The following is a 17,376-nucleotide window of genomic DNA, read 5'->3' on the forward strand; positions in this document are numbered from 1 at the left end:
TTTTGTTGAGGCCTCAGAAAACGAGAGATATAATACTGGAAATTTTGCTGGAAATGCGACTGCCGATAGTTGTCTTGGAAGCGGCAGTGAAAATACTTGGACTTGTGTCTTCAGACTTTCTGCGCGACTGCATCTCTGAAATGAACTTGGGCCAAGTGTTTGTGAAGACTAGGTATTTGATGTGGCTCTGGACGGTATCGAAGATGGTCTCGTTAAACTCGGTCGGAATGTCCCCGGTGTACTGCGCTTGAGTTGATGTCTCGTCTGTCTCGGAGCCACTGCGATTATGCTGCAGAGGGCCTTCAAAGTCGAAAGGAGTGGCCGGGTTGGAGGTAGGAACGCCACGCAGAATGCGAGCAGGCTTCTCAAAGACGCTCTGCATCTTCTTCAGGTCGGCGGATGGCAAGTTCAGGGGGAACTCGGCATCCAACGGGCTGATGAATTCGGTATAAATATCGAGGGCGGCGTTGTAGACTTGAATTTTCCAGTCATCAGTCTGTTTCTCCGCCGACCAGGTGGTCCTCCAGCGATCAGCGCGGGTGAGGAACGCAATATTCTCGCCAGAGAAGTCGTTGTGCGCAGAGAACTCTAGTAGAGGGGCAGGGTTCTCAGCCAAGACATGCTCGAGTGCCTTCATGGTGGTGACGCGGTCGCCCATCTCACTATCAGAAAAGTCCATGGTCTTTCCCCTCTCAGCCATACTGAGGGCCGAAGACGATCGAAGTGTCGAGGCTTGCGATTCCGTCTCCCACTTTGCGTTGATGTCGGCCGCCCACTTGTTCAGCATCCAGAGCCGGATCACCTGTACGACAGGGACGAAAACAGTGAAGATCTCAAACATCATGATGGACAGATGAATCCACTGGCTTTGAGAGAAGTACATGTTCACTTGGTCGAAGGCGGGAACATAGGAAGCAATGAGAAACATGGGAGTGGCGTGTAGGCTAGAGCCTTTTAGTATGTGACTTTCACGAGAGACTGCGTTGATGCTCACCTCGAAAGACAGCAACCAATGGTTTGGGCGCGCCAGCCTAGGGTATCGCGGATACTCCAGGCTCTGTATATTAGGATGGGTGCAACCTTGCTATTGTCAGCCTTGTATAATATGCCGATTCTGAACCATATCGACTTACAATCCAAGTCCAGATGAACTGCCAACCCAGTGAGGGCCACCACTCCCACCCACGACCAAGTTCAGCAACCTGCTCAGGCAGCGTTGTGCTCTTCATTTCCGTACCAGGCAGACCGTAGGTGGGATGATACTTTTTGACAGCAAACCAGCAAGCCACTGTGAGCAGAACCTAGGTGATGGTTAGCAAAATCCAAATGCGCCATTGCAGTTGGATGGATCTGCGCATTACTTGAATTACCATGCCGATGCTGATGAAGGACATGATGCGCTTAGTGTATGCCATGTTCCTTAGCCGGCACAGCAACGAAGTCTTGGCCCCGTCGCACCCCCGGGTTTTTGGGCGAAGAAGGTCCGGGTGGGTGAACTGCTTCTGAAGTTTGGCAACGTGCAGGAATCGCAGGTTGGAGGCGTGGAAGAGTGCGATGCCGAGGGGAAAGTATATGCCCATGAAGAAGAACTGGATGTCATAGGCTAGGACAAGCGGCATGGTGTGCGCAATGGGGTAGGTAATCTGGGCGAGGATCCAGTATGAGTGAAGGAGGATGATGGCGCCAAAGGAGAGCGGCAGGCCTCGGATCTTGAGGATGGGACTCTTGCGGTTGATCCAGCAGAAGGCCATGCCGCTGAATACCAGCGTAGTCCATGCTACTGCCCATGTGATGTAGAAGATTCCCAATTTGTCCCAAATAGGGGGAGCGGTTGGCAGGTTGTAAACCGTGATGCCGGGCGGAATCTGACCCATGTTGGGTGTGTTGTTCAAGGCTAGAGGGTGAGAATGGGAGACGACGGAACACAGAACGACTTGTTTATGAGGGGAAAAGGCAAGAAGATATATTCTCGCGACGCAGCTGGTTAACAAGTCTCTTCTATCTTCTTTTCTTATTCTTCCCTTTACCCTCCGCTTAAGTGCGGCCGCTGGCCTACAATGCAGTCGAAGGCTCGCTGTACATCTGAACCACTGGATCATCTTGATGGGCAAGACATTTTACTTTTTTCGACCCCGAAGACTGGGGGTGAGAGCATTGGTTAGGCAAGACGCTATGACTTGCCACCTTGGAAGCTGTCAAATCTCGGCGCAAGGACTTGGGCCTGTCAACCTGTCAATCGAATTGCCATCTCGGCCAAGCGTCGACTTGCCACTTACACGGTCGACTAACGTTAGCACCAGACGCCGGGCGACGCCACGCCATTGTACCAGGAAATGATGAACAGGCTGAACGATGGCTGCAAAAGCAATGCTGTTTAGGAATGAGGGGAGCTGGAGAGGGGTTGAGGGGTTTGAATTTTTCCGAACAAAAAAGAAAAGCAAGGGCGCATCTGGGTGTCTTGATTACCATGTGAGCTGCATGTCTCGAGAAGAACAGGCGCTTGACTACATGTCGACGTTGAGAGTGCCGAATTTAAACGGACATGAGGTACGGATTAGACAAGATTAAATCCCAAAAAGATAGGCAATTATGGCAAGCAATACCAAGCCTCGCGAGTGCCGAAACGGTGCTGCGATGACTCTACCCGTCACAACGGGTGCTAGCCTGACCACCTACTCATACGAAACTGCCTGCCTGCCTGCCTGCTGCTATCCTGGACTAATCGTCCGGGCTGATTTTAGAGTTGACTCTGACAGCGGCCCGAGGCTGAAATGGCGCGCTTGCTGGCCGTCCATCCTCTTGTCTCAGAGGCGCCACGGTTAGCCAAATTGGAATGTCGTAGATGCGAGTGAACCCATGCCCGAGCCGTGAACCGGGAAGATGCAGTTCCGAATATCAATCGCCCTCAACTCCCTTGACAGCGAAAAAAATGTCTCGCTGACCCTATCATTCATTGCATTGTGCGGGCGGCCTTGTTTCTCCAAACCCCTCACCCGATGATCAGGAAAAAGCAATACCCTGGGGACCGGCCTAGCTGTCACTGCGTTGCGACCCAACGATTACGAATTTGTTGCTTTTGCTTTTTACCTTGGCCATTACTAACTTTGAAACTTTTGAGACTATTCCACTATTTCGACTTGGCTTCAGTTTTCTGCACTGGCTGTTATCAAGCCCAAGGCTGAGACCAACAACTGTGCTTGCAGCCCCCGATCAGCAATCCCCGACTTACAGCGGGAGTGTCTCGCCTGGCTCTGGTCACGATGATAACACTCATGCGAGTCACCCAAGCCGGCCAACTTTTTGTACCCTGTCCAAGATGTTTCTCGGTGGCCGCATCAAGAAAGACTTTCGTGGCCAAGACCGGTCCTCCACTGGCAGCCCATCTTCGCTCGATGACATGTCGGGCAAGATTCGTTCCGCCACGGCGGGGGTCGCATCTGTGCCCTCTCTTTCTTTGAAAACTCACCAAACTAGTTTCCATAATCTGTCCAAGCTTCTTAGGGAGCATCTTCTCCCAAATACAACGACTCTCTCAGTTGGCGCAACACCGCACATCCAATCTAGAAGCATAAAGTGACAGCATCAGCGACCAAAGCTGACTCGCGCCATGCAACGTATCAAACCAGCGCTCCCATTTGCAATACCTGGAAATGCCACGCAAGTCCGTCCCTGGCCATTCTTTGTCAAGCCCTATGACGGCACTGTTGCGGCCGGCCACTACCTAGTTAGCCACACCTTGTTACATCCTGTGCCAAAGCCCCCTCGCCGAGTGCCAACCCGGTGCACTATGTTGCCCGTGAGCCGGCCGAAGGGCGTACAAGCGGGAATCAAAACAGTTAATAGAAGATTGCACAGGCTATCCGGACCGTGTTTCTGAAGACGATTACAGGTGGCAACTATGCCATTCACACATTTAGTGGCTGAGCTGAGTGTCGCGTAGTAATTGACAACAAGAAAGCCGGCCGTGAGCCACGTGGTATAACCGCTCTCTAGTATAAATAAAAAAGACTCACGCTACCACATGATAAAAAATGACAAAAATAGAAGTATGATGAAATAATTGTTTTATATTGTCCTGCGAGCGTACTGTACCACTGGTCTGAATGTGCACCCAAGTCCAACTCTGGGCTTCTCGTTGTACAATTATTCGTCAATTTGCCCCCTAACCGTGCCCTGGTCACCGTCATCTTTGTGCCTGGGAGAGTTTCAACTTGCAGTGTAACATATCATGTCCTCTCCTTTTTCGCGCGTGGCAAGCCGCCTTTGCCTGTGGCACAGACTGACTTTGTTGCAAGGGGCCTTGACTGCTTGTCGGACAACAGCTGTGAACATATTAACGTCTCGGTGACTCTACCTATCTACCTAGTTATGACTTTTAAAGCTCCTAAAAATACCCCAAGGTTGCCTGAAGGCGTGCTGTGTAATGTCGGACACGGCGCTTCCAGTATGCTGCCTTGCCCTAGCACTCATGTATCGTCGCCTGGTCATGTCATTCTGCCAACACAGCTGAGACGCCCCCTTTACGCCTACCGCAGTTGCCCAAAGGTCAAATATGGATCTCTGTGATGGAGGAAGTGTAAATACTACCTAGGATAAGAAAGGGAGTGGCAGTGCACTTTTCAAGAGCCTCGTTGGCGCTTCCTCTTGTAAGCCATCATCAGTAGGACGAGCGACAAGCTGCATGTATCAACCACGCCACACTTCCGTCATGTACGCCCATGTCAAAGACTCTGCAGAAGCTTCCTTGTTATAATGTTCCAATAGGCCTTTCTTTCGAAATTTGGTGCTACATTGCACTGTTAAAGACGGCCTTAGGACATTGACGAGAGCCTGACACCCCACTTTTGAAGACTCATAAGAAGGGCTCATCCCCCGCCATATCTACCTAAGAACAACATCCATATCCAACATCTCGAGCATCAGATCCGATATCTACCTACTTTACCGACTTTACCAACCGTTTTTTATCCAAGATGGCCTCTGAAACTCTCCCCACCCCCAAGGTCGGCGGAACCTCATCCACCATGGCCTCTGATGAGCGCCCCAAGGGCAACCCTCCCCAGGTCGGCGTCTCGGCCATCATTCTCAACCGCGAGGGCAAGGTGCTCGTCGGCAAGCGCATCGGCAGTCACGGAGCCGGTAAGTTGTTCTTGTTGTTCTTGTTGCTGCGGTATGCGCGGAAGAGGAAACTAACAAGCAAACCCCTTTCTCGTCAACAGGCTCTTGGCAGTTCCCCGGCGGCAAGCTCGACTACGGCGAGGCGCTGCTCGACTGCGGCGTGCGAGAGTCCAAGGAGGAGACCATGCTCGACGTCGAGGGCGTCAGGATTGTGGCTTACACGAATGACGTCTTTGTGTCCGAAGGCAGACACTTCATCACGCCGTTTGCGCTCTGCAAGATGAAGGATGCCGACGCGGAGCCCATGGTGATGGAGAAGGACAAGTGCGAAAGCTGGAGCTGGTGGAATTTGGAGAAGCTGTTTGAAGGCCGCGACGGAGACAACATCGATGGAGCACCGCTCTTTCTTCCCCTCTTTAACCTTGTCCAGCAGTTCAAGGACGCTGATGAGTTCAAGAAGATTCTTCAGTAGGTTCGGCAGACTATGGCCGTTTCTCGCAAGCAAGCTGGGCATCACTGAATTGGAGGACATTGTTTAGTGGGACAAAGAATGTGAAGGATTTTTATACTGTGATAATTATATTACAGAATGATTTAATAGGAAATCATCGCTTGTTATGATCTTATCGTAATACAGCTGCCATTACACCTCAACCTGGCCAAGAGAGTCCCCCGCTCGTCATGATGTAGATGTGTGAGCAAGCGCGATACCCTTTAGTACTCATAGTTGCGCTTCACCGAGACCTTGACACAGGTAGGGTTTTGGGGCTCGGCCTTTCCGTAGACCCAGCTGAGGGTGTTGTAGCGGTACGAAGTGTAGTAGGATTGGCAGAAGAACCAGTTCTCCAGGGATTCAGGGTTGCCGGCCTTGATGGGGACTTGGGTGTCGTCGATATTGCTGAGGAGAGTGAGCTTGTCGTCTTTGAACTGGACGTACTGTCCGCCGCTCGGACCGGGGTAGAAGAGAGCCTGGGCGACGTTGGAAGAGGGGTCGGCGATCAGGCGCATGGAGGAATCGACGGGAAGGTCTGGGAGGTCGAACAGTCAGCTTGCGAATCTCCACTACTGGACAGTACAGGTGCAGGTATGGCTCGTAATACATACTGGAAGGCAGAAGCCAAGTTAGAAGACCATTATCGAGGTCTTGTTCGGATGTGGAGTTGAGATGCATGGTGACGGGCCGGTCGGTGAGGCAGAGGCTCTCGATGGCAGCACCCGAGTGGCAGGCACCGACGTACTTGCCATTGACGGTGTCATCGTCGGAAACGATCTCCAGGTTGAAGGGCTTGGACTGGATGTTCTGGGCGGACACGGCCAGGGCAGAGGCCAGGATGGAGGTGGCGATGGCAGCAGTCTTCATTTTGAGGAGGGAGTGGTGGGTGGCTCTTTTTGATGGTGGAGATGTTGATTGTTTGTCGACTGATGGCTGGGGGGGTTGTGGAAATTGCGAGTGATGCTTGTTTGATGATGAGGATGGCGATGATGATAATTGACGAGAACTGAGGGTGATGCTCGCTCTATATATGCTCTGAATCGTCTCGGACAAGGGCAGCCCACCCATGTCTTGGAAGTTGGCGTTTGTCTCCTCCATCCACAGGTTTTCCAGGCAGGTGTGACGTAGATCTTGCCCGTGCTCCCCGAGGTCTCTACGCGCAAGATTCTCCGGCGACGTCCGGCGAGCGGACCGCAACAGCACTGCAGAGAAAAGTTAATAAACAAGTGTAAAACACGAGAAAAGGCTGGGCTGATTGGGCTGGGAACTGCGACGCGATGACGTCCAGGCTAATTCGATTCGGTAGCATTGAAGCGACGATCGTGGCTGCAGAGGCTCTTGGCGTTTTGTTATCTTTGTACTCTGTTCACGGCGGAATTACAGGAATATCCATGACTCTCGAAGCTTTGAGCCAAAATTAAACAGTTAACGAGTCAGTTCTTCTTCCTCTTCCGGCGTAAATTTCTGACGTCGGTGTGAGCAACAAAGATGCCGTCGCGGATCGCCCTCGGCTGATGCCACTTACAAGGGCCTTTGATGCTGCGCTAGGCTGGTTAAGGGATCTTACAGCGGGCGTGGCGCTGTATGGTGAACCGGCTGGTCTCCGGTTTGGGTTTGGCTCAGCGCCGAGGTTTCTCGTGTTCCTCTTTTCCAGCGCCTTACAGCGCCACTTGGCGGGGGAATGGCATCCAGTGTGTCCACTAAGTGTCCTGAAAGGACCCGCACAGCCCTCCTTAAATCCACTGAAGCACTGAAGCCACTGAGAGCACAGCTAGACAAACGCCGCCGGGGTAGTTGGGGTGGGGGTCCCAATGGCAGGTCCCCTCATCTCTGCAACATCGTCATTTCTCTCTCCCTCTTCATCTCCATCTCCTGACTATCCGCAAAGCCCAACAATGCCGTGCTAGTCCATCCCGCCGCTAGTTAGCCAGCACTGCCGCATTCCATCGCCATTATCGTCATTGTCTTGGCGCTCGTCAGTTCACGGTTCTACTACCCAGCTCGTCCAGATCTCAACACCCTGGTCGGCAGCCCGGGTGGCAACGCATTATGCAGCCTGCCCCAACAGACCCTGCCATCTCGTATAAGTAACTACATGGACCGATGCTACTTCGTTCAGGGCTATCACGATAACTCAGCTCTGTGAAACCCCCGATCTGCCTGTCAACTCTTTGTCTTCCTCACAATAGTCCGCTTGGCAATCCTAGCCAACGCCCCGAATGCTACGTTGCCGACGTCACAACAGCAGCATCACGCTTCCCAAGGATTCATCCGTCGGAATAGGCAGCGGTATTCACCACTTTTTATCAGCCGTGCCTTGAGTTGAATCCTCCTTGCCTCTATTCTCGTATACAAGCTGATTGGTTGGCTCACTTCACCCACTGCTGACGGACGGCTTCCGCACGCCGCCGACTCCCACCGGGAAGGCCCCACGATCAGCACAAATGATGGCGAGACGTGTCGCTCAGTAAACGATATGTTTCGCTTCTTCTTTCTTGCAACTAATCACAAGGCTCCTAATATTTCTGTCGAGGCTGGAAAATACCACTTTCCATTCTAGCTGCTCTTGGTAGTGTCCCAGATCACATTGCCAGACGCATCCTTCATTTGGATCCAGGGCGCCTTGTTCATCACCAACATCGTGCTTCCTCGACCACCCGTATTCGAGCCCCATTGCAGCGCATTGTTGTAATACGTCCCCAAGTTTCCATCCGTGCCGAACCGCATCCGGCATCCGCTGGGCTTGCCGCAGCCTTGGCTGAGGGTGTGTCCGCTCGCCCACACGGGCCGGCCACCCTGCAGCACCACGATGTTGTTGTCATCCTGGTATTGCGCTGTCACGCCGTGCAGATCTGCAAATGGTCCAGAGTCGGATACGATGTCGAGCTGGCCCTTTTGGAACGTCTTGGTGTCGGCAAGAGGTAGACTACTGCACAGAAAGTTGGTCATATTACCACCGGACCCCACAAACTCGGACTGCAAGTTCTTTGAGCTCGTGACACCGGCAGGATAGTATACGAAATTGGAATTTTGGCCAAATACCTGCTGGGTTGCGTCCACACAGTGTGATGCGTCGGAAAATCTCGACCTGGGCTTGGTAACCCCCGACGCATCGTTTCCAGTAACCTGCTTCAGTGTCAAGTCTCCGTGATGCTATCATCGAGCCCGGAAAGCACATACTGTGATGCCGCCGGTCCATCCATTGATCGCCATTGGGAACACAACGTGCCCTCTGAAGCTGTTGCCGGTAATCTTGGCTGGTCCATGGAGAGCGTACGGGTCGTTGAAGGACCACACGTTTGCCCCGATACCGATACCGAGGTTGAAGATCTTGCTGCCCTGGATTCTATTATTTGTCACCTTGACGCCCGAGTAGCCTCCTTGGTATTGTCCATCAACCATGTTGATGGCCCCGAAGCCAAGATAGTCAGAGGCTGAGGTGATGGTGTTGTTGTTGATTGTGCTGCCTGGTGAGCCAAAGATGACGATGCCGCCATCCGTAGGACCATTGATCTATACATGGTTAGTGCTTTGTCGAGCAGCACCCGCGATAGCTTCGTACCGTGTTGCCTTGGACGAGTGATTCGGTGCAGTCGAGAGAGATGCCGTCCGCCCAGAGCCCCTGGCCCTGGTCATTGTAGCCGGACTGGCCGCACGGTCCAATGTCATTGTTCACGATCGTGGCCTTGCTGCAAGGGCTGCCATCGTTGCCGGAGCCGATGAGGTGCAGGCAGCTCCAGCCGCGGGGGTTCATCGACGCCACGTTGGACACGACCTGGCCCGTCGCCTGGCCGTAAGCACAACCCAACCCTTTGCTGCCACCAATGACGGTCAGTCTCGACGCCAGTACTGCCTGCCTAATGAGGTAGGAATCGTATTTGCTCCCAGGATCCTCCGTCAATGCCAAGCCAACCTCTTTAGCTCCGGCCGGAGAAAGTTCGTCGTCGCACTACCCCACAAAGTCCCGGCGGCATTCCCGGCCCTGCCTCCCTTCCTGGTGCAACGAAGACGGGAAGAGTGGCTGATGCGGACAATCGTGTTCTGTCAAGACCGGATAGAAATGTGGCAATGTGTGTTTTTAAGGGGGGATATGCGGCTCATTCAATATACATGCAGATGCCAGAATCATGCATTGCGCCGCTTCACTTCATCACGCATAGTAATTACAAGTTTATATACCGAAAGGCACATTCGTATGAGCAATTCGTAAACAAAATATCAATCTTCTGCCGATATGCAATACCTTCGGTCAATCATTTCCTATTCCCAGAGTCGCACTGCAGGCTGCTAGCCAGCGAAAACAGCACATCCACCAACCGCTGTCAGATCCGGAACATGGCGCTTACACCATGCAGGTGCAATACGACGTCAATGGGAAGAAAGAGGGATGGTTCTGAACAAGTCTGATAATATAGAATAAAACATGGGCCAGCTACAACCAGATCAATTACAGAGAATGGTGCTCCTTCTCATCCATCACCACAATGTCGCGCAAGTACCGCGTGCTTGCTTTGCTGCTCGTCGCCAGCGCGTCGGCACGCACCTGCCTCCCTGCCTACGAGGCAAGGCTGCTACCACGATCCCAACTCCCCGCAAGACCTTTCCGGCCCTCTGCCGACCGTCTACAAGCTCAACTCGCCGCAGTACTGCGCCAACCTCTGCGGCGCGGCCGGGTATGCGTACTCGAGCGTCGAGTTCAACCCGCAAGTCGACCTCGACCTCTCCGCCATCCTGCCCGTCCAGATTCTCATCCGGATTTAGTCAATGCTTCTGCGGTCACGCGATCGAGAGCACCGCTATCAAGGCGGATGAGAGCCGGTGCAATGCCGACTGTCCGGCAGACCCCGGCAAGTAGTGCTGCGGCGGAAACATGCAAGTTCTTTCTTACCTTGTGCTCGCTGTGTTCGCTAACAACGTCCCAAGAATCAACATTTACCAAATCTCCAACCCGTCGGCGAACCCTCCCCTCTCCCCGTCCCTGCCGGACTGCACCCGCGATCCGCTCTGCGGCAACGACGTCTGCGACCCCAGCAAGAGCCTCGCCGACCGCGCCGCCGCCCTGGTCCGCGCCATCACGCTCGACGAAAAGGCGGCCAACCTCGCCGGCAGCGCCACCGGCAGCGCGCGGCTCGGCCTCCCCGCGTACCAGTGGCAGAACGAGGCGCTGCACGGCGTCGACGGCAGCACCGGCGTGCAGTTCGCCGCGCCCCTCGGCGCCGCCTTCAGCGCCGCCACCAGCTTCCCGATGCCGATCCTGCTCGCCGCGGCGTTTGACTACGCGCTGGTGCGCGACGTGGCCGGCCAGATCGGCATCGAGGCCCGCGCGGGCTTACTTCTGGACGCCCAACATCGACCCGTTCCACGACCCGCGCTGGGGTCGCGGCTTGGAGACGCCGGGCGAGGACGCACGCCGCGGCGCGGGCTACGTGCGCGCGCTGGTGGAAGGGCTGCAGGGCGGCGTGGATCCGGCGGTCCTCCGCACCGTCGTGACGCGCAAGCACTTTGCGGCGTACGACGTCGAGACCGGCCGCACGGGTAACAATGTGCGGCCGGCAAGCCGCGACATGGCGGATTACTATGTACCTGCCGCCGTTTGAGGGCTGCGTGCGCGACGCCAAGGCCGGCTCGGTGATGTGCGCGTACAACTCGGTGACCGGCATGCCGGCCTGCGCGAGCCGCTACCTCCTGCAGGACGTGCTCCGCGACCGCTGGGGCTTCGACGCCGGCCCAGCCCCGCGACCCAACAAGAAGCTCGTCGCGTACGCGTCGCTCGAGCAACGTCCAGGTCGGCAGTGCGCAGACGCTGAGTTTGAGGTCAGCATTGCGGACCTCGCCCGGAGCGACGAGGACGGCGACAGGTACATCTACCCCGGCGACTACACGGTGGCGCGGGACACGAAGGCGATCATCACGGCGAGCTTCAAACTCACTGGTCAGGTGGCTAGGATTAGCAGTTTGCCTCGAAAGTCTTGAGCGTTTTCGGAAGTGTGGGCGAGAAGCGCAGGGGGTTGTTCGCTCTCACCGGTAACCTCTCATGTCGACTCTATTGGCCATTGTTAGAAATGGGCGATGCAGAATACAGCAAACAATGTGAACACCAACTTTCCCTAGTCAGACTTTTGAATGGCCCACCCCTTTGTGATACGCCGCTTCTCTAAAAGTAGCAGCAGTGACGAGAAAAGCATATCTAGCCTTTGCCACTTTGGGCAAATAGACTGAGAAACTCGTTGCCGAGAATCGGGCACCCACAACACCAACAACTTCTCCCCCACACGCCAATGGAGAACGATCTCTGGTTGTCGTTTTGCCAAGGCAACTAGGACTACACTTTGTCAGGTGGTGTGGCTTTTGGCGACACTTCTCACTCTTATTTCCATTTCTGGAACATGAAGCTGGGGCGTTGAAAATGTCATGGAAAATAGCGGCGCAAGAGAATTGTAGTATATAAAGACTGAACTTGTCTTCTCTGTTGCGAGCAGCACACAGTAGCTCATCATCTATCAACTGCATTAGTATATACACATCATATCCAAATATGGCATGCTGCGCGGAGCACCAGGCGGGCAAGCCTTTCCCTACAGAGGCCGGCACGGAGCTCACCACAGTCTCTGCGACTGATGCCAGCATCACCCCCGAGGTTCTCGAGGCCATCCTGGAGAGAGACGGCGCCGTCATCGTCAAGAACCTCGTGTCCGAGGAACTATGCCGCCAAATCCGGGCCGACCTCAAGACGTCCTTCGACACGGACCGGGTGGACCCGTCCGGCTTCTTCCCCACGACCACCAAGCGAGCGTACAGCATCCTGGCCAAGTCGGACGCGTGCGCCGAGCTTGCCGTCAACCCGCTCTTCCTCGGCGTCGCGAACCAGATGCTCACGAGCCGCTACACGTACTGGGAGGGCCAGAAGCAGCTGCACGTCACGGGCAAGCCGCAGATCACGACCATGGTCGGCTTCCGCGTCGAGCCCGGCGGCACCCAGCAGTCGATGCACAGGGACGACGCCGACTACCACACCCGCAACTGCGACATGCCGGTCATGATGGGCTGCGTCACGGCAAGTACCAACCGCTTCGAACGTCTAAACGAGAACCCATCTAACAAACGTCGTTTGCTAGGCCTTGACAAAGACGACCAAAGAGAACGGTGCCACAATCATCATCCCAAAGAGCCATCTCTGGGGCCCGGATCGCTGCCCGCTGGATGAAGAAGCCATCCCAGCCGAGCTGGAGATTGGCGACGCCGCCATCTTCCTGGGCAACGTCTACCACGCGGGCGGTGCCAATATCACCAAAGACGAGGCCCGCGAGACCATTGGCCTGTTCATGTGCAAGGGCACGCTCCGCCAAGAGGAGAACCAATACTTAGAGCTACCGCCCGAGGTGGCCAAGAAGCGCAATTTTTCGCCGCAGTTGCTGAGGCTGCTGGGCTACGGCATCCTTCCGCCTGCGTTGGGCTTGTACAAGTACCAGGATCCGATGAAGGTGATTTTCGGCGTCAATGATGCCGAAACAGTGAATAAATAGAACATTCCGCCATGGGTGGGAGATTATAAAACTTTCGGCATGTTTTGGATCATTAAATCACCAAAATTCGAAACCCTTTCGTTTGCAAGTCTTGAGCTAGAGATCTCCAGTCTGGCTGGTTTCCGGTCCAGAATGCATTCAGAAACCCCAAGACGCCCTCGTAATGGCGAAAATTGGTAGCCGCGAGAACTTTGCCCAGAAGCTCGCGAACGGTTTGCTGTCGCTGCGCATCGCCCCAACATTCCGTCCCTGCGACGAACATGGGCCAAGGCAGGTTTTGAACACAGATGCCTGGATACTGAAAGCAGAGAAGCTGTTCGAATAGCTTAGTCACCGTAGGTTGCCAGTCCGGGTTCTCTGCCGTAGCATAACCGAGGCAGCGGTAGGAATACAAGACAGCGGCATAGTGATAGACATCCACCAAGCGAGTAAAGTCCCGGCGCATCGTTGCTTTCTCGATGCCCAGTCGTCCGGCGGCAATCAGGGTAGCGCCTCTTGCTTGCGTAAATTTCGACCGAATCGAATGAGGTGAAAAGTCGAAGTCGGTAAATAGGAGACTCACTTCCTCTGGTATCGGCGATGGGTACCTTGAAGCGAGCGTTACTTGGTGGAGGTACGTGAGGTAGTCGGCAAACAAGACGTTCTTAGAGCCAGGCGTTGGCATGACAGTGTTCCGGATGTCCTCCAGGCTAAAAGAAGTCGTCGACACCAAAACATCGTAGATGGAAAGCTGGTTTCGAAGAAATGCAAAGAGACCGTCATTGTACCCCCTTTTGCTGCCAAACACGTTGACCAGGGTTCTGGCTGCTAGCCTATGTCCCTCTGCCGCAGAGGCCTGCGAGTTGGACATTTCGTAGCAGGCAATCATGAGGATGCACGCCAGCATCCACTCCGCGTCTGCAATGTCTGTTTGACTGTCGAGCTCGGCGCCCTTGGTCAGCCGACTCGTCATGTCCTGCACGCGGGTATGAATCATGCCGAGGCAGGCATCGCGGGCGGCTTCGGGAAACAGCTCCATGGCATGCTGGAAGCGGGACGACCCGTGGTGAGAGGCGAACGCAGCCACAGCCAGCCTGAGGCCAGGCGTATGCCTCACCCGCGGCAGCACGGCCTGCCGGTAGGCGTTCTCCGCCGAGTCGACCCAGACCATCAAACCGGCCAGGTTCTTGTCGTAGTACTCGATCAACTGTGGCAACGAATTACTGAGCGTCGTCTGCAACATATCGGGCGGCGGAATAGGCATCAGCTGCATTCCGGCCGCGCATGTCGCGGCTGAGCTCGACTGCGCCTGGTCCGCCGTTTGCTGAGCGAACGGCAGCCGGCCTTTGAGCTTGCCTCGAACCGCCACGCCATCAGCCCATCGCAGCCGCGGGCCGTAGCCGGGGCAGTCGAGACCCTTTTTCTGGCATTTCATGCAGGTCGGGCGTCTGCCGTCACACCGGATGCGCCGTTTGGTGCATGTGCTGCAGCCTGCATCGAGCCGTTAGCGGGGCAGCGGCACGGGAAAGCGGAGGGTTTGAGGGCATCGTACCCTTGGCCGGCGCGGAGGCACCTTTCTTGTCCATGCTTCGTCATACAGAAAGAGGTCGCTTTGCACGCAGAGAGAAATATTGATCTCGGCAAATGAGTGCAGGTGCAATATCCGTAGCCAGCATGGCTATGGAGGAAAAGCTAATCAATATGTTGGTGAAAAGTCGAAACGCGGCGATGCCCAGGCGCCACGACCGTTTACTAGTGGCTACTGGGGCATAGCCACTACAGAAATCCAGATTAAGGTTTGTCCAGACTGGTAGATTTGTAAAACGGAGATTGGCATAATTTTGCTAAATACTCCATTATCCCATACGGTTTTAGATTGACACTGGACTACCCGCGAAAGTTTCATGCCCTACGAGCAAAACTCAACAGCCTCTCCGGTGCCTGCAGTTGGACGAGTCATGAGTGCTTGTCGTAAACGAGACGAGGACGGAGCCGGCCTCATAAATTAATGATTCATTGGAACAAAGCTTGCACACGTTGCCCCAGCATCAACTGTGAGCATCGTACCGGTAATCCACCGCGCTTCGTTGCCCGCCAGAAACCGAACCGCGCTGGCAACATCCCAAGCGTTACCCTCAGTTCTTAGAACGCTGCGATTGCGGCGGGCTTCTCGCATTTCTTGCGACATGCCGCTGCCCGCATTGTACACCATGGGCGTATAGACCATGCCTGTATTTGTGTGAGCGAGGATGGCGGCTCGGGTATCGGGCGACTTACCAGGGCATACACAGTTCACTCTGATGCCATCCGGGCCATGATTGGCAGCCATTGCCCGTGTCATATTCACCACAGCACCCTTGCTAGTAGGGTACAGCAAGCTCGGCGTGCCTCCTTGCAGGCCAGCAACCGAGCCCATGTTGACGATGCTACCTCTGATGCTGCCGTTGCTGGGCGCATTCTTCAGCATGGCAGGAATAGCATGCTTGGCCATGATCATCATACTCGTCACATTGATCTCTAGCGCCTTGGACCAGGCCGCAATATCGACATTCTCGGCGGTCCCAGAAGGTCCCAAAATTCCAACATTGTTCACCAAAATATCAAGGCGGCCATATTCCGCAATGGCCTTTGAGACACACTGAGAGCAATCATCATCCGAGGTGACATCGGCGCGGAAAGCAATAGCGGCGCCGCTGTCTTGCTCTTGTATCATCTCTACTGTTCTCTGGGCCAGAGCCTCATCGCGGTCAACGCATATCACCGACGCTCCGTCCTCGGCGAGGAGCAACGCAATTGCTCTCCCATTGCCGAGGTCGTCGCCGGCGGCACCGGCGCCCGTGACTATGGCGACTTTTTCGGAAAGGCTTCGAACTGGCCTGGGTGGTAAATTCGAGAGCGACATTTTGGAAAGCGTGCTGTCTAGCAAAGTGACAACTTCAAATGCGGTGGCTTAAAGTCGAGGTGTAGGTGTGCCGCGGATTGGTGTTGAACATTTGGCACCAGCATGCGGGGTGAGTGCCACCATGTTGGCCGGCAATGCCGGCCGAGACAAGTCAGTGTCAGGCCGAATGGTTCACCCCCAACTTCAGAAATAATACTCGCTCCATTTTCTCGAGTCGTCGTCCGAGGAGAAAACCAGTCTTAGCCTTCTAGACAGAAAATATCATGGTCTCGAAGGCTTACCGGCGGTGCGAGTACCATCCTTCGATGCCAGCCTGCCACATGTTAGTCGCCCATGAACTTACAGCTACCCATGTGCTGGCCATGCAAGTGAGGGTTGCGAAGAAAAAAATATTCGATAAACGTGAGATCTTTGCGGCCAGCTGGGATTACACCAATTTGAGACAGCACAGCATCAGCAGGGCAAAAAAGATATTCTCCGTGCTCGTCATTCGAGAATGAAGGCAAAAAAATATAATGACACCTGTGGGACTCGAACCCACGCGGATTGCTCCACTGCGAAATTCTGAACAGGTTCTCCTGAACGCAGCGCCATCTGAAATCGAACATTAGTAAGCTATCTTGAGGAGTGGATAGCCAGGTATCAACTTACAACCACTCGGCCAAAGTGCCTTATTTGTTGAAGAAAGGTACAGGTAAAATAGTATATGTACCTTTTGGCCCAATGTCACACACCAAAATGCGCAGCGCTATGCAAATCGTCATGACCACGATCACAGTGAACAATGCACCCTTCTATATCATTTAAAAGGACTATGGATCATTTCGCCTAGTTTTCTATTCAACTTGAGTCAAGAAATAAAAATGGTTTTGAGGATCGGCGGAAAGCCTGACATTCATCACTCATGCTATCTCAAGCTTCTCTACGAATTTATGATCCCCATCGGTCGCAAGTTCCTAAATACAACGTGCACCGTTCACATGAGAGCCGCCCCAATGCAAATTAAGCCCAGTCCATCGTACTGTTGAGTTTCTACCCAGAAGCTCCTTTCCTATCGCCAATCCAGTCTCGAGTTGTAGGGTCGGGGTGGCGGTGGCATCTCCTCTCGCTTTAGCCGTCTTACCGCGCGATCATCGTCTTGCTGTGCAGCCATTGGTTGTTACTGTGGTTGAGACAGTTGATACCCGATTCTACACCAGACACTCGCGTCAACAAGTCCGGGTGGACCAACATCCAGGTATGTTCCACGAGGCGTCTTGACTGTATGTCCTTTTCCAACAGTGCGGGTGAGCGCTTCCAACGGCCAGACAGTGCCCGTGATGGAAGGGCCGGGGGCTCCTCTCCCGTAGCTACTTTGCATG

The 17,376-nt window shown here is 54.4% G+C and overlaps 9 protein-coding genes across 9 annotated transcripts; 5 read left to right on the top strand and 4 right to left on the bottom strand.

Moving 5' to 3' along the window:
• Positions 1–13: 13 nt before the first annotated feature.
• On the bottom strand, positions 14–1,874 carry ISF_05304 (Regulator of G protein signaling superfamily; the record flags this gene model as incomplete). Its single annotated transcript, XM_018848909.1, has 4 exons — positions 14–944; positions 995–1,080; positions 1,134–1,301; positions 1,371–1,874. The coding sequence occupies 4 exons, from the start codon at positions 1,872–1,874 to the stop codon at positions 14–16; spliced, it is 1,689 nt and encodes a 562-aa protein (XP_018704045.1).
• A 3,099-nt stretch (positions 1,875–4,973) lies between these two features.
• ISF_05305 (NUDIX hydrolase domain protein) lies at positions 4,974–5,590 on the top strand (the record flags this gene model as incomplete). Its single annotated transcript, XM_018848910.1, has 2 exons — positions 4,974–5,139; positions 5,220–5,590. 2 exons carry the CDS (start codon positions 4,974–4,976, stop codon positions 5,588–5,590), a joined length of 537 nt encoding a protein of 178 aa, XP_018704046.1.
• Positions 5,591–5,832: 242 nt separating this feature from the next.
• Positions 5,833–6,478, bottom strand: ISF_05306 (hypothetical protein; the record flags this gene model as incomplete). The annotated part of the gene is made up of 2 exons (XM_018848911.1): positions 5,833–6,146; positions 6,223–6,478. The coding sequence occupies 2 exons, from the start codon at positions 6,476–6,478 to the stop codon at positions 5,833–5,835; spliced, it is 570 nt and encodes a 189-aa protein (XP_018704047.1).
• Positions 6,479–8,167: 1,689 nt separating this feature from the next.
• On the bottom strand, positions 8,168–9,365 carry ISF_05307 (Bulb-type lectin domain protein; the record flags this gene model as incomplete). The annotated part of the gene is made up of 3 exons (XM_018848912.1): positions 8,168–8,737; positions 8,792–9,124; positions 9,174–9,365. 3 exons carry the CDS (start codon positions 9,363–9,365, stop codon positions 8,168–8,170), a joined length of 1,095 nt encoding a protein of 364 aa, XP_018704048.1.
• Positions 9,366–10,034: 669 nt separating this feature from the next.
• Positions 10,035–10,466, top strand: ISF_05308 (hypothetical protein; the record flags this gene model as incomplete). Its single annotated transcript, XM_018848913.1, has 1 exon — positions 10,035–10,466. The coding sequence occupies one exon, from the start codon at positions 10,035–10,037 to the stop codon at positions 10,464–10,466; it is 432 nt and encodes a 143-aa protein (XP_018704049.1).
• Positions 10,467–10,481: 15 nt separating this feature from the next.
• ISF_05309 (glycoside hydrolase family 3) lies at positions 10,482–11,150 on the top strand (the record flags this gene model as incomplete). The annotated part of the gene is made up of 1 exon (XM_018848914.1): positions 10,482–11,150. The coding sequence occupies one exon, from the start codon at positions 10,482–10,484 to the stop codon at positions 11,148–11,150; it is 669 nt and encodes a 222-aa protein (XP_018704050.1).
• A 2-nt stretch (positions 11,151–11,152) lies between these two features.
• Positions 11,153–11,584, top strand: ISF_05310 (Glycoside hydrolase, family 3; the record flags this gene model as incomplete). Its single annotated transcript, XM_018848915.1, has 1 exon — positions 11,153–11,584. The coding sequence occupies one exon, from the start codon at positions 11,153–11,155 to the stop codon at positions 11,582–11,584; it is 432 nt and encodes a 143-aa protein (XP_018704051.1).
• A 562-nt stretch (positions 11,585–12,146) lies between these two features.
• On the top strand, positions 12,147–13,134 carry ISF_05311 (phytanoyl-CoA dioxygenase; the record flags this gene model as incomplete). The annotated part of the gene is made up of 2 exons (XM_018848916.1): positions 12,147–12,659; positions 12,727–13,134. 2 exons carry the CDS (start codon positions 12,147–12,149, stop codon positions 13,132–13,134), a joined length of 921 nt encoding a protein of 306 aa, XP_018704052.1.
• Positions 13,135–13,186: 52 nt separating this feature from the next.
• ISF_05312 (Fungal transcriptional regulatory protein) lies at positions 13,187–16,015 on the bottom strand (the record flags this gene model as incomplete). The annotated part of the gene is made up of 2 exons (XM_018848917.1): positions 13,187–14,604; positions 15,181–16,015. 2 exons carry the CDS (start codon positions 16,013–16,015, stop codon positions 13,187–13,189), a joined length of 2,253 nt encoding a protein of 750 aa, XP_018704053.1.
• Between the last annotated feature and the right edge of the window lie 1,361 nt (positions 16,016–17,376).

Source organism: Cordyceps fumosorosea (assembly GCF_001636725.1).
Source record: "Cordyceps fumosorosea ARSEF 2679 chromosome Unknown scaffold_12, whole genome shotgun sequence".
Classification (NCBI taxonomy): Eukaryota; Fungi; Ascomycota; class Sordariomycetes; order Hypocreales; family Cordycipitaceae; genus Cordyceps; species Cordyceps fumosorosea.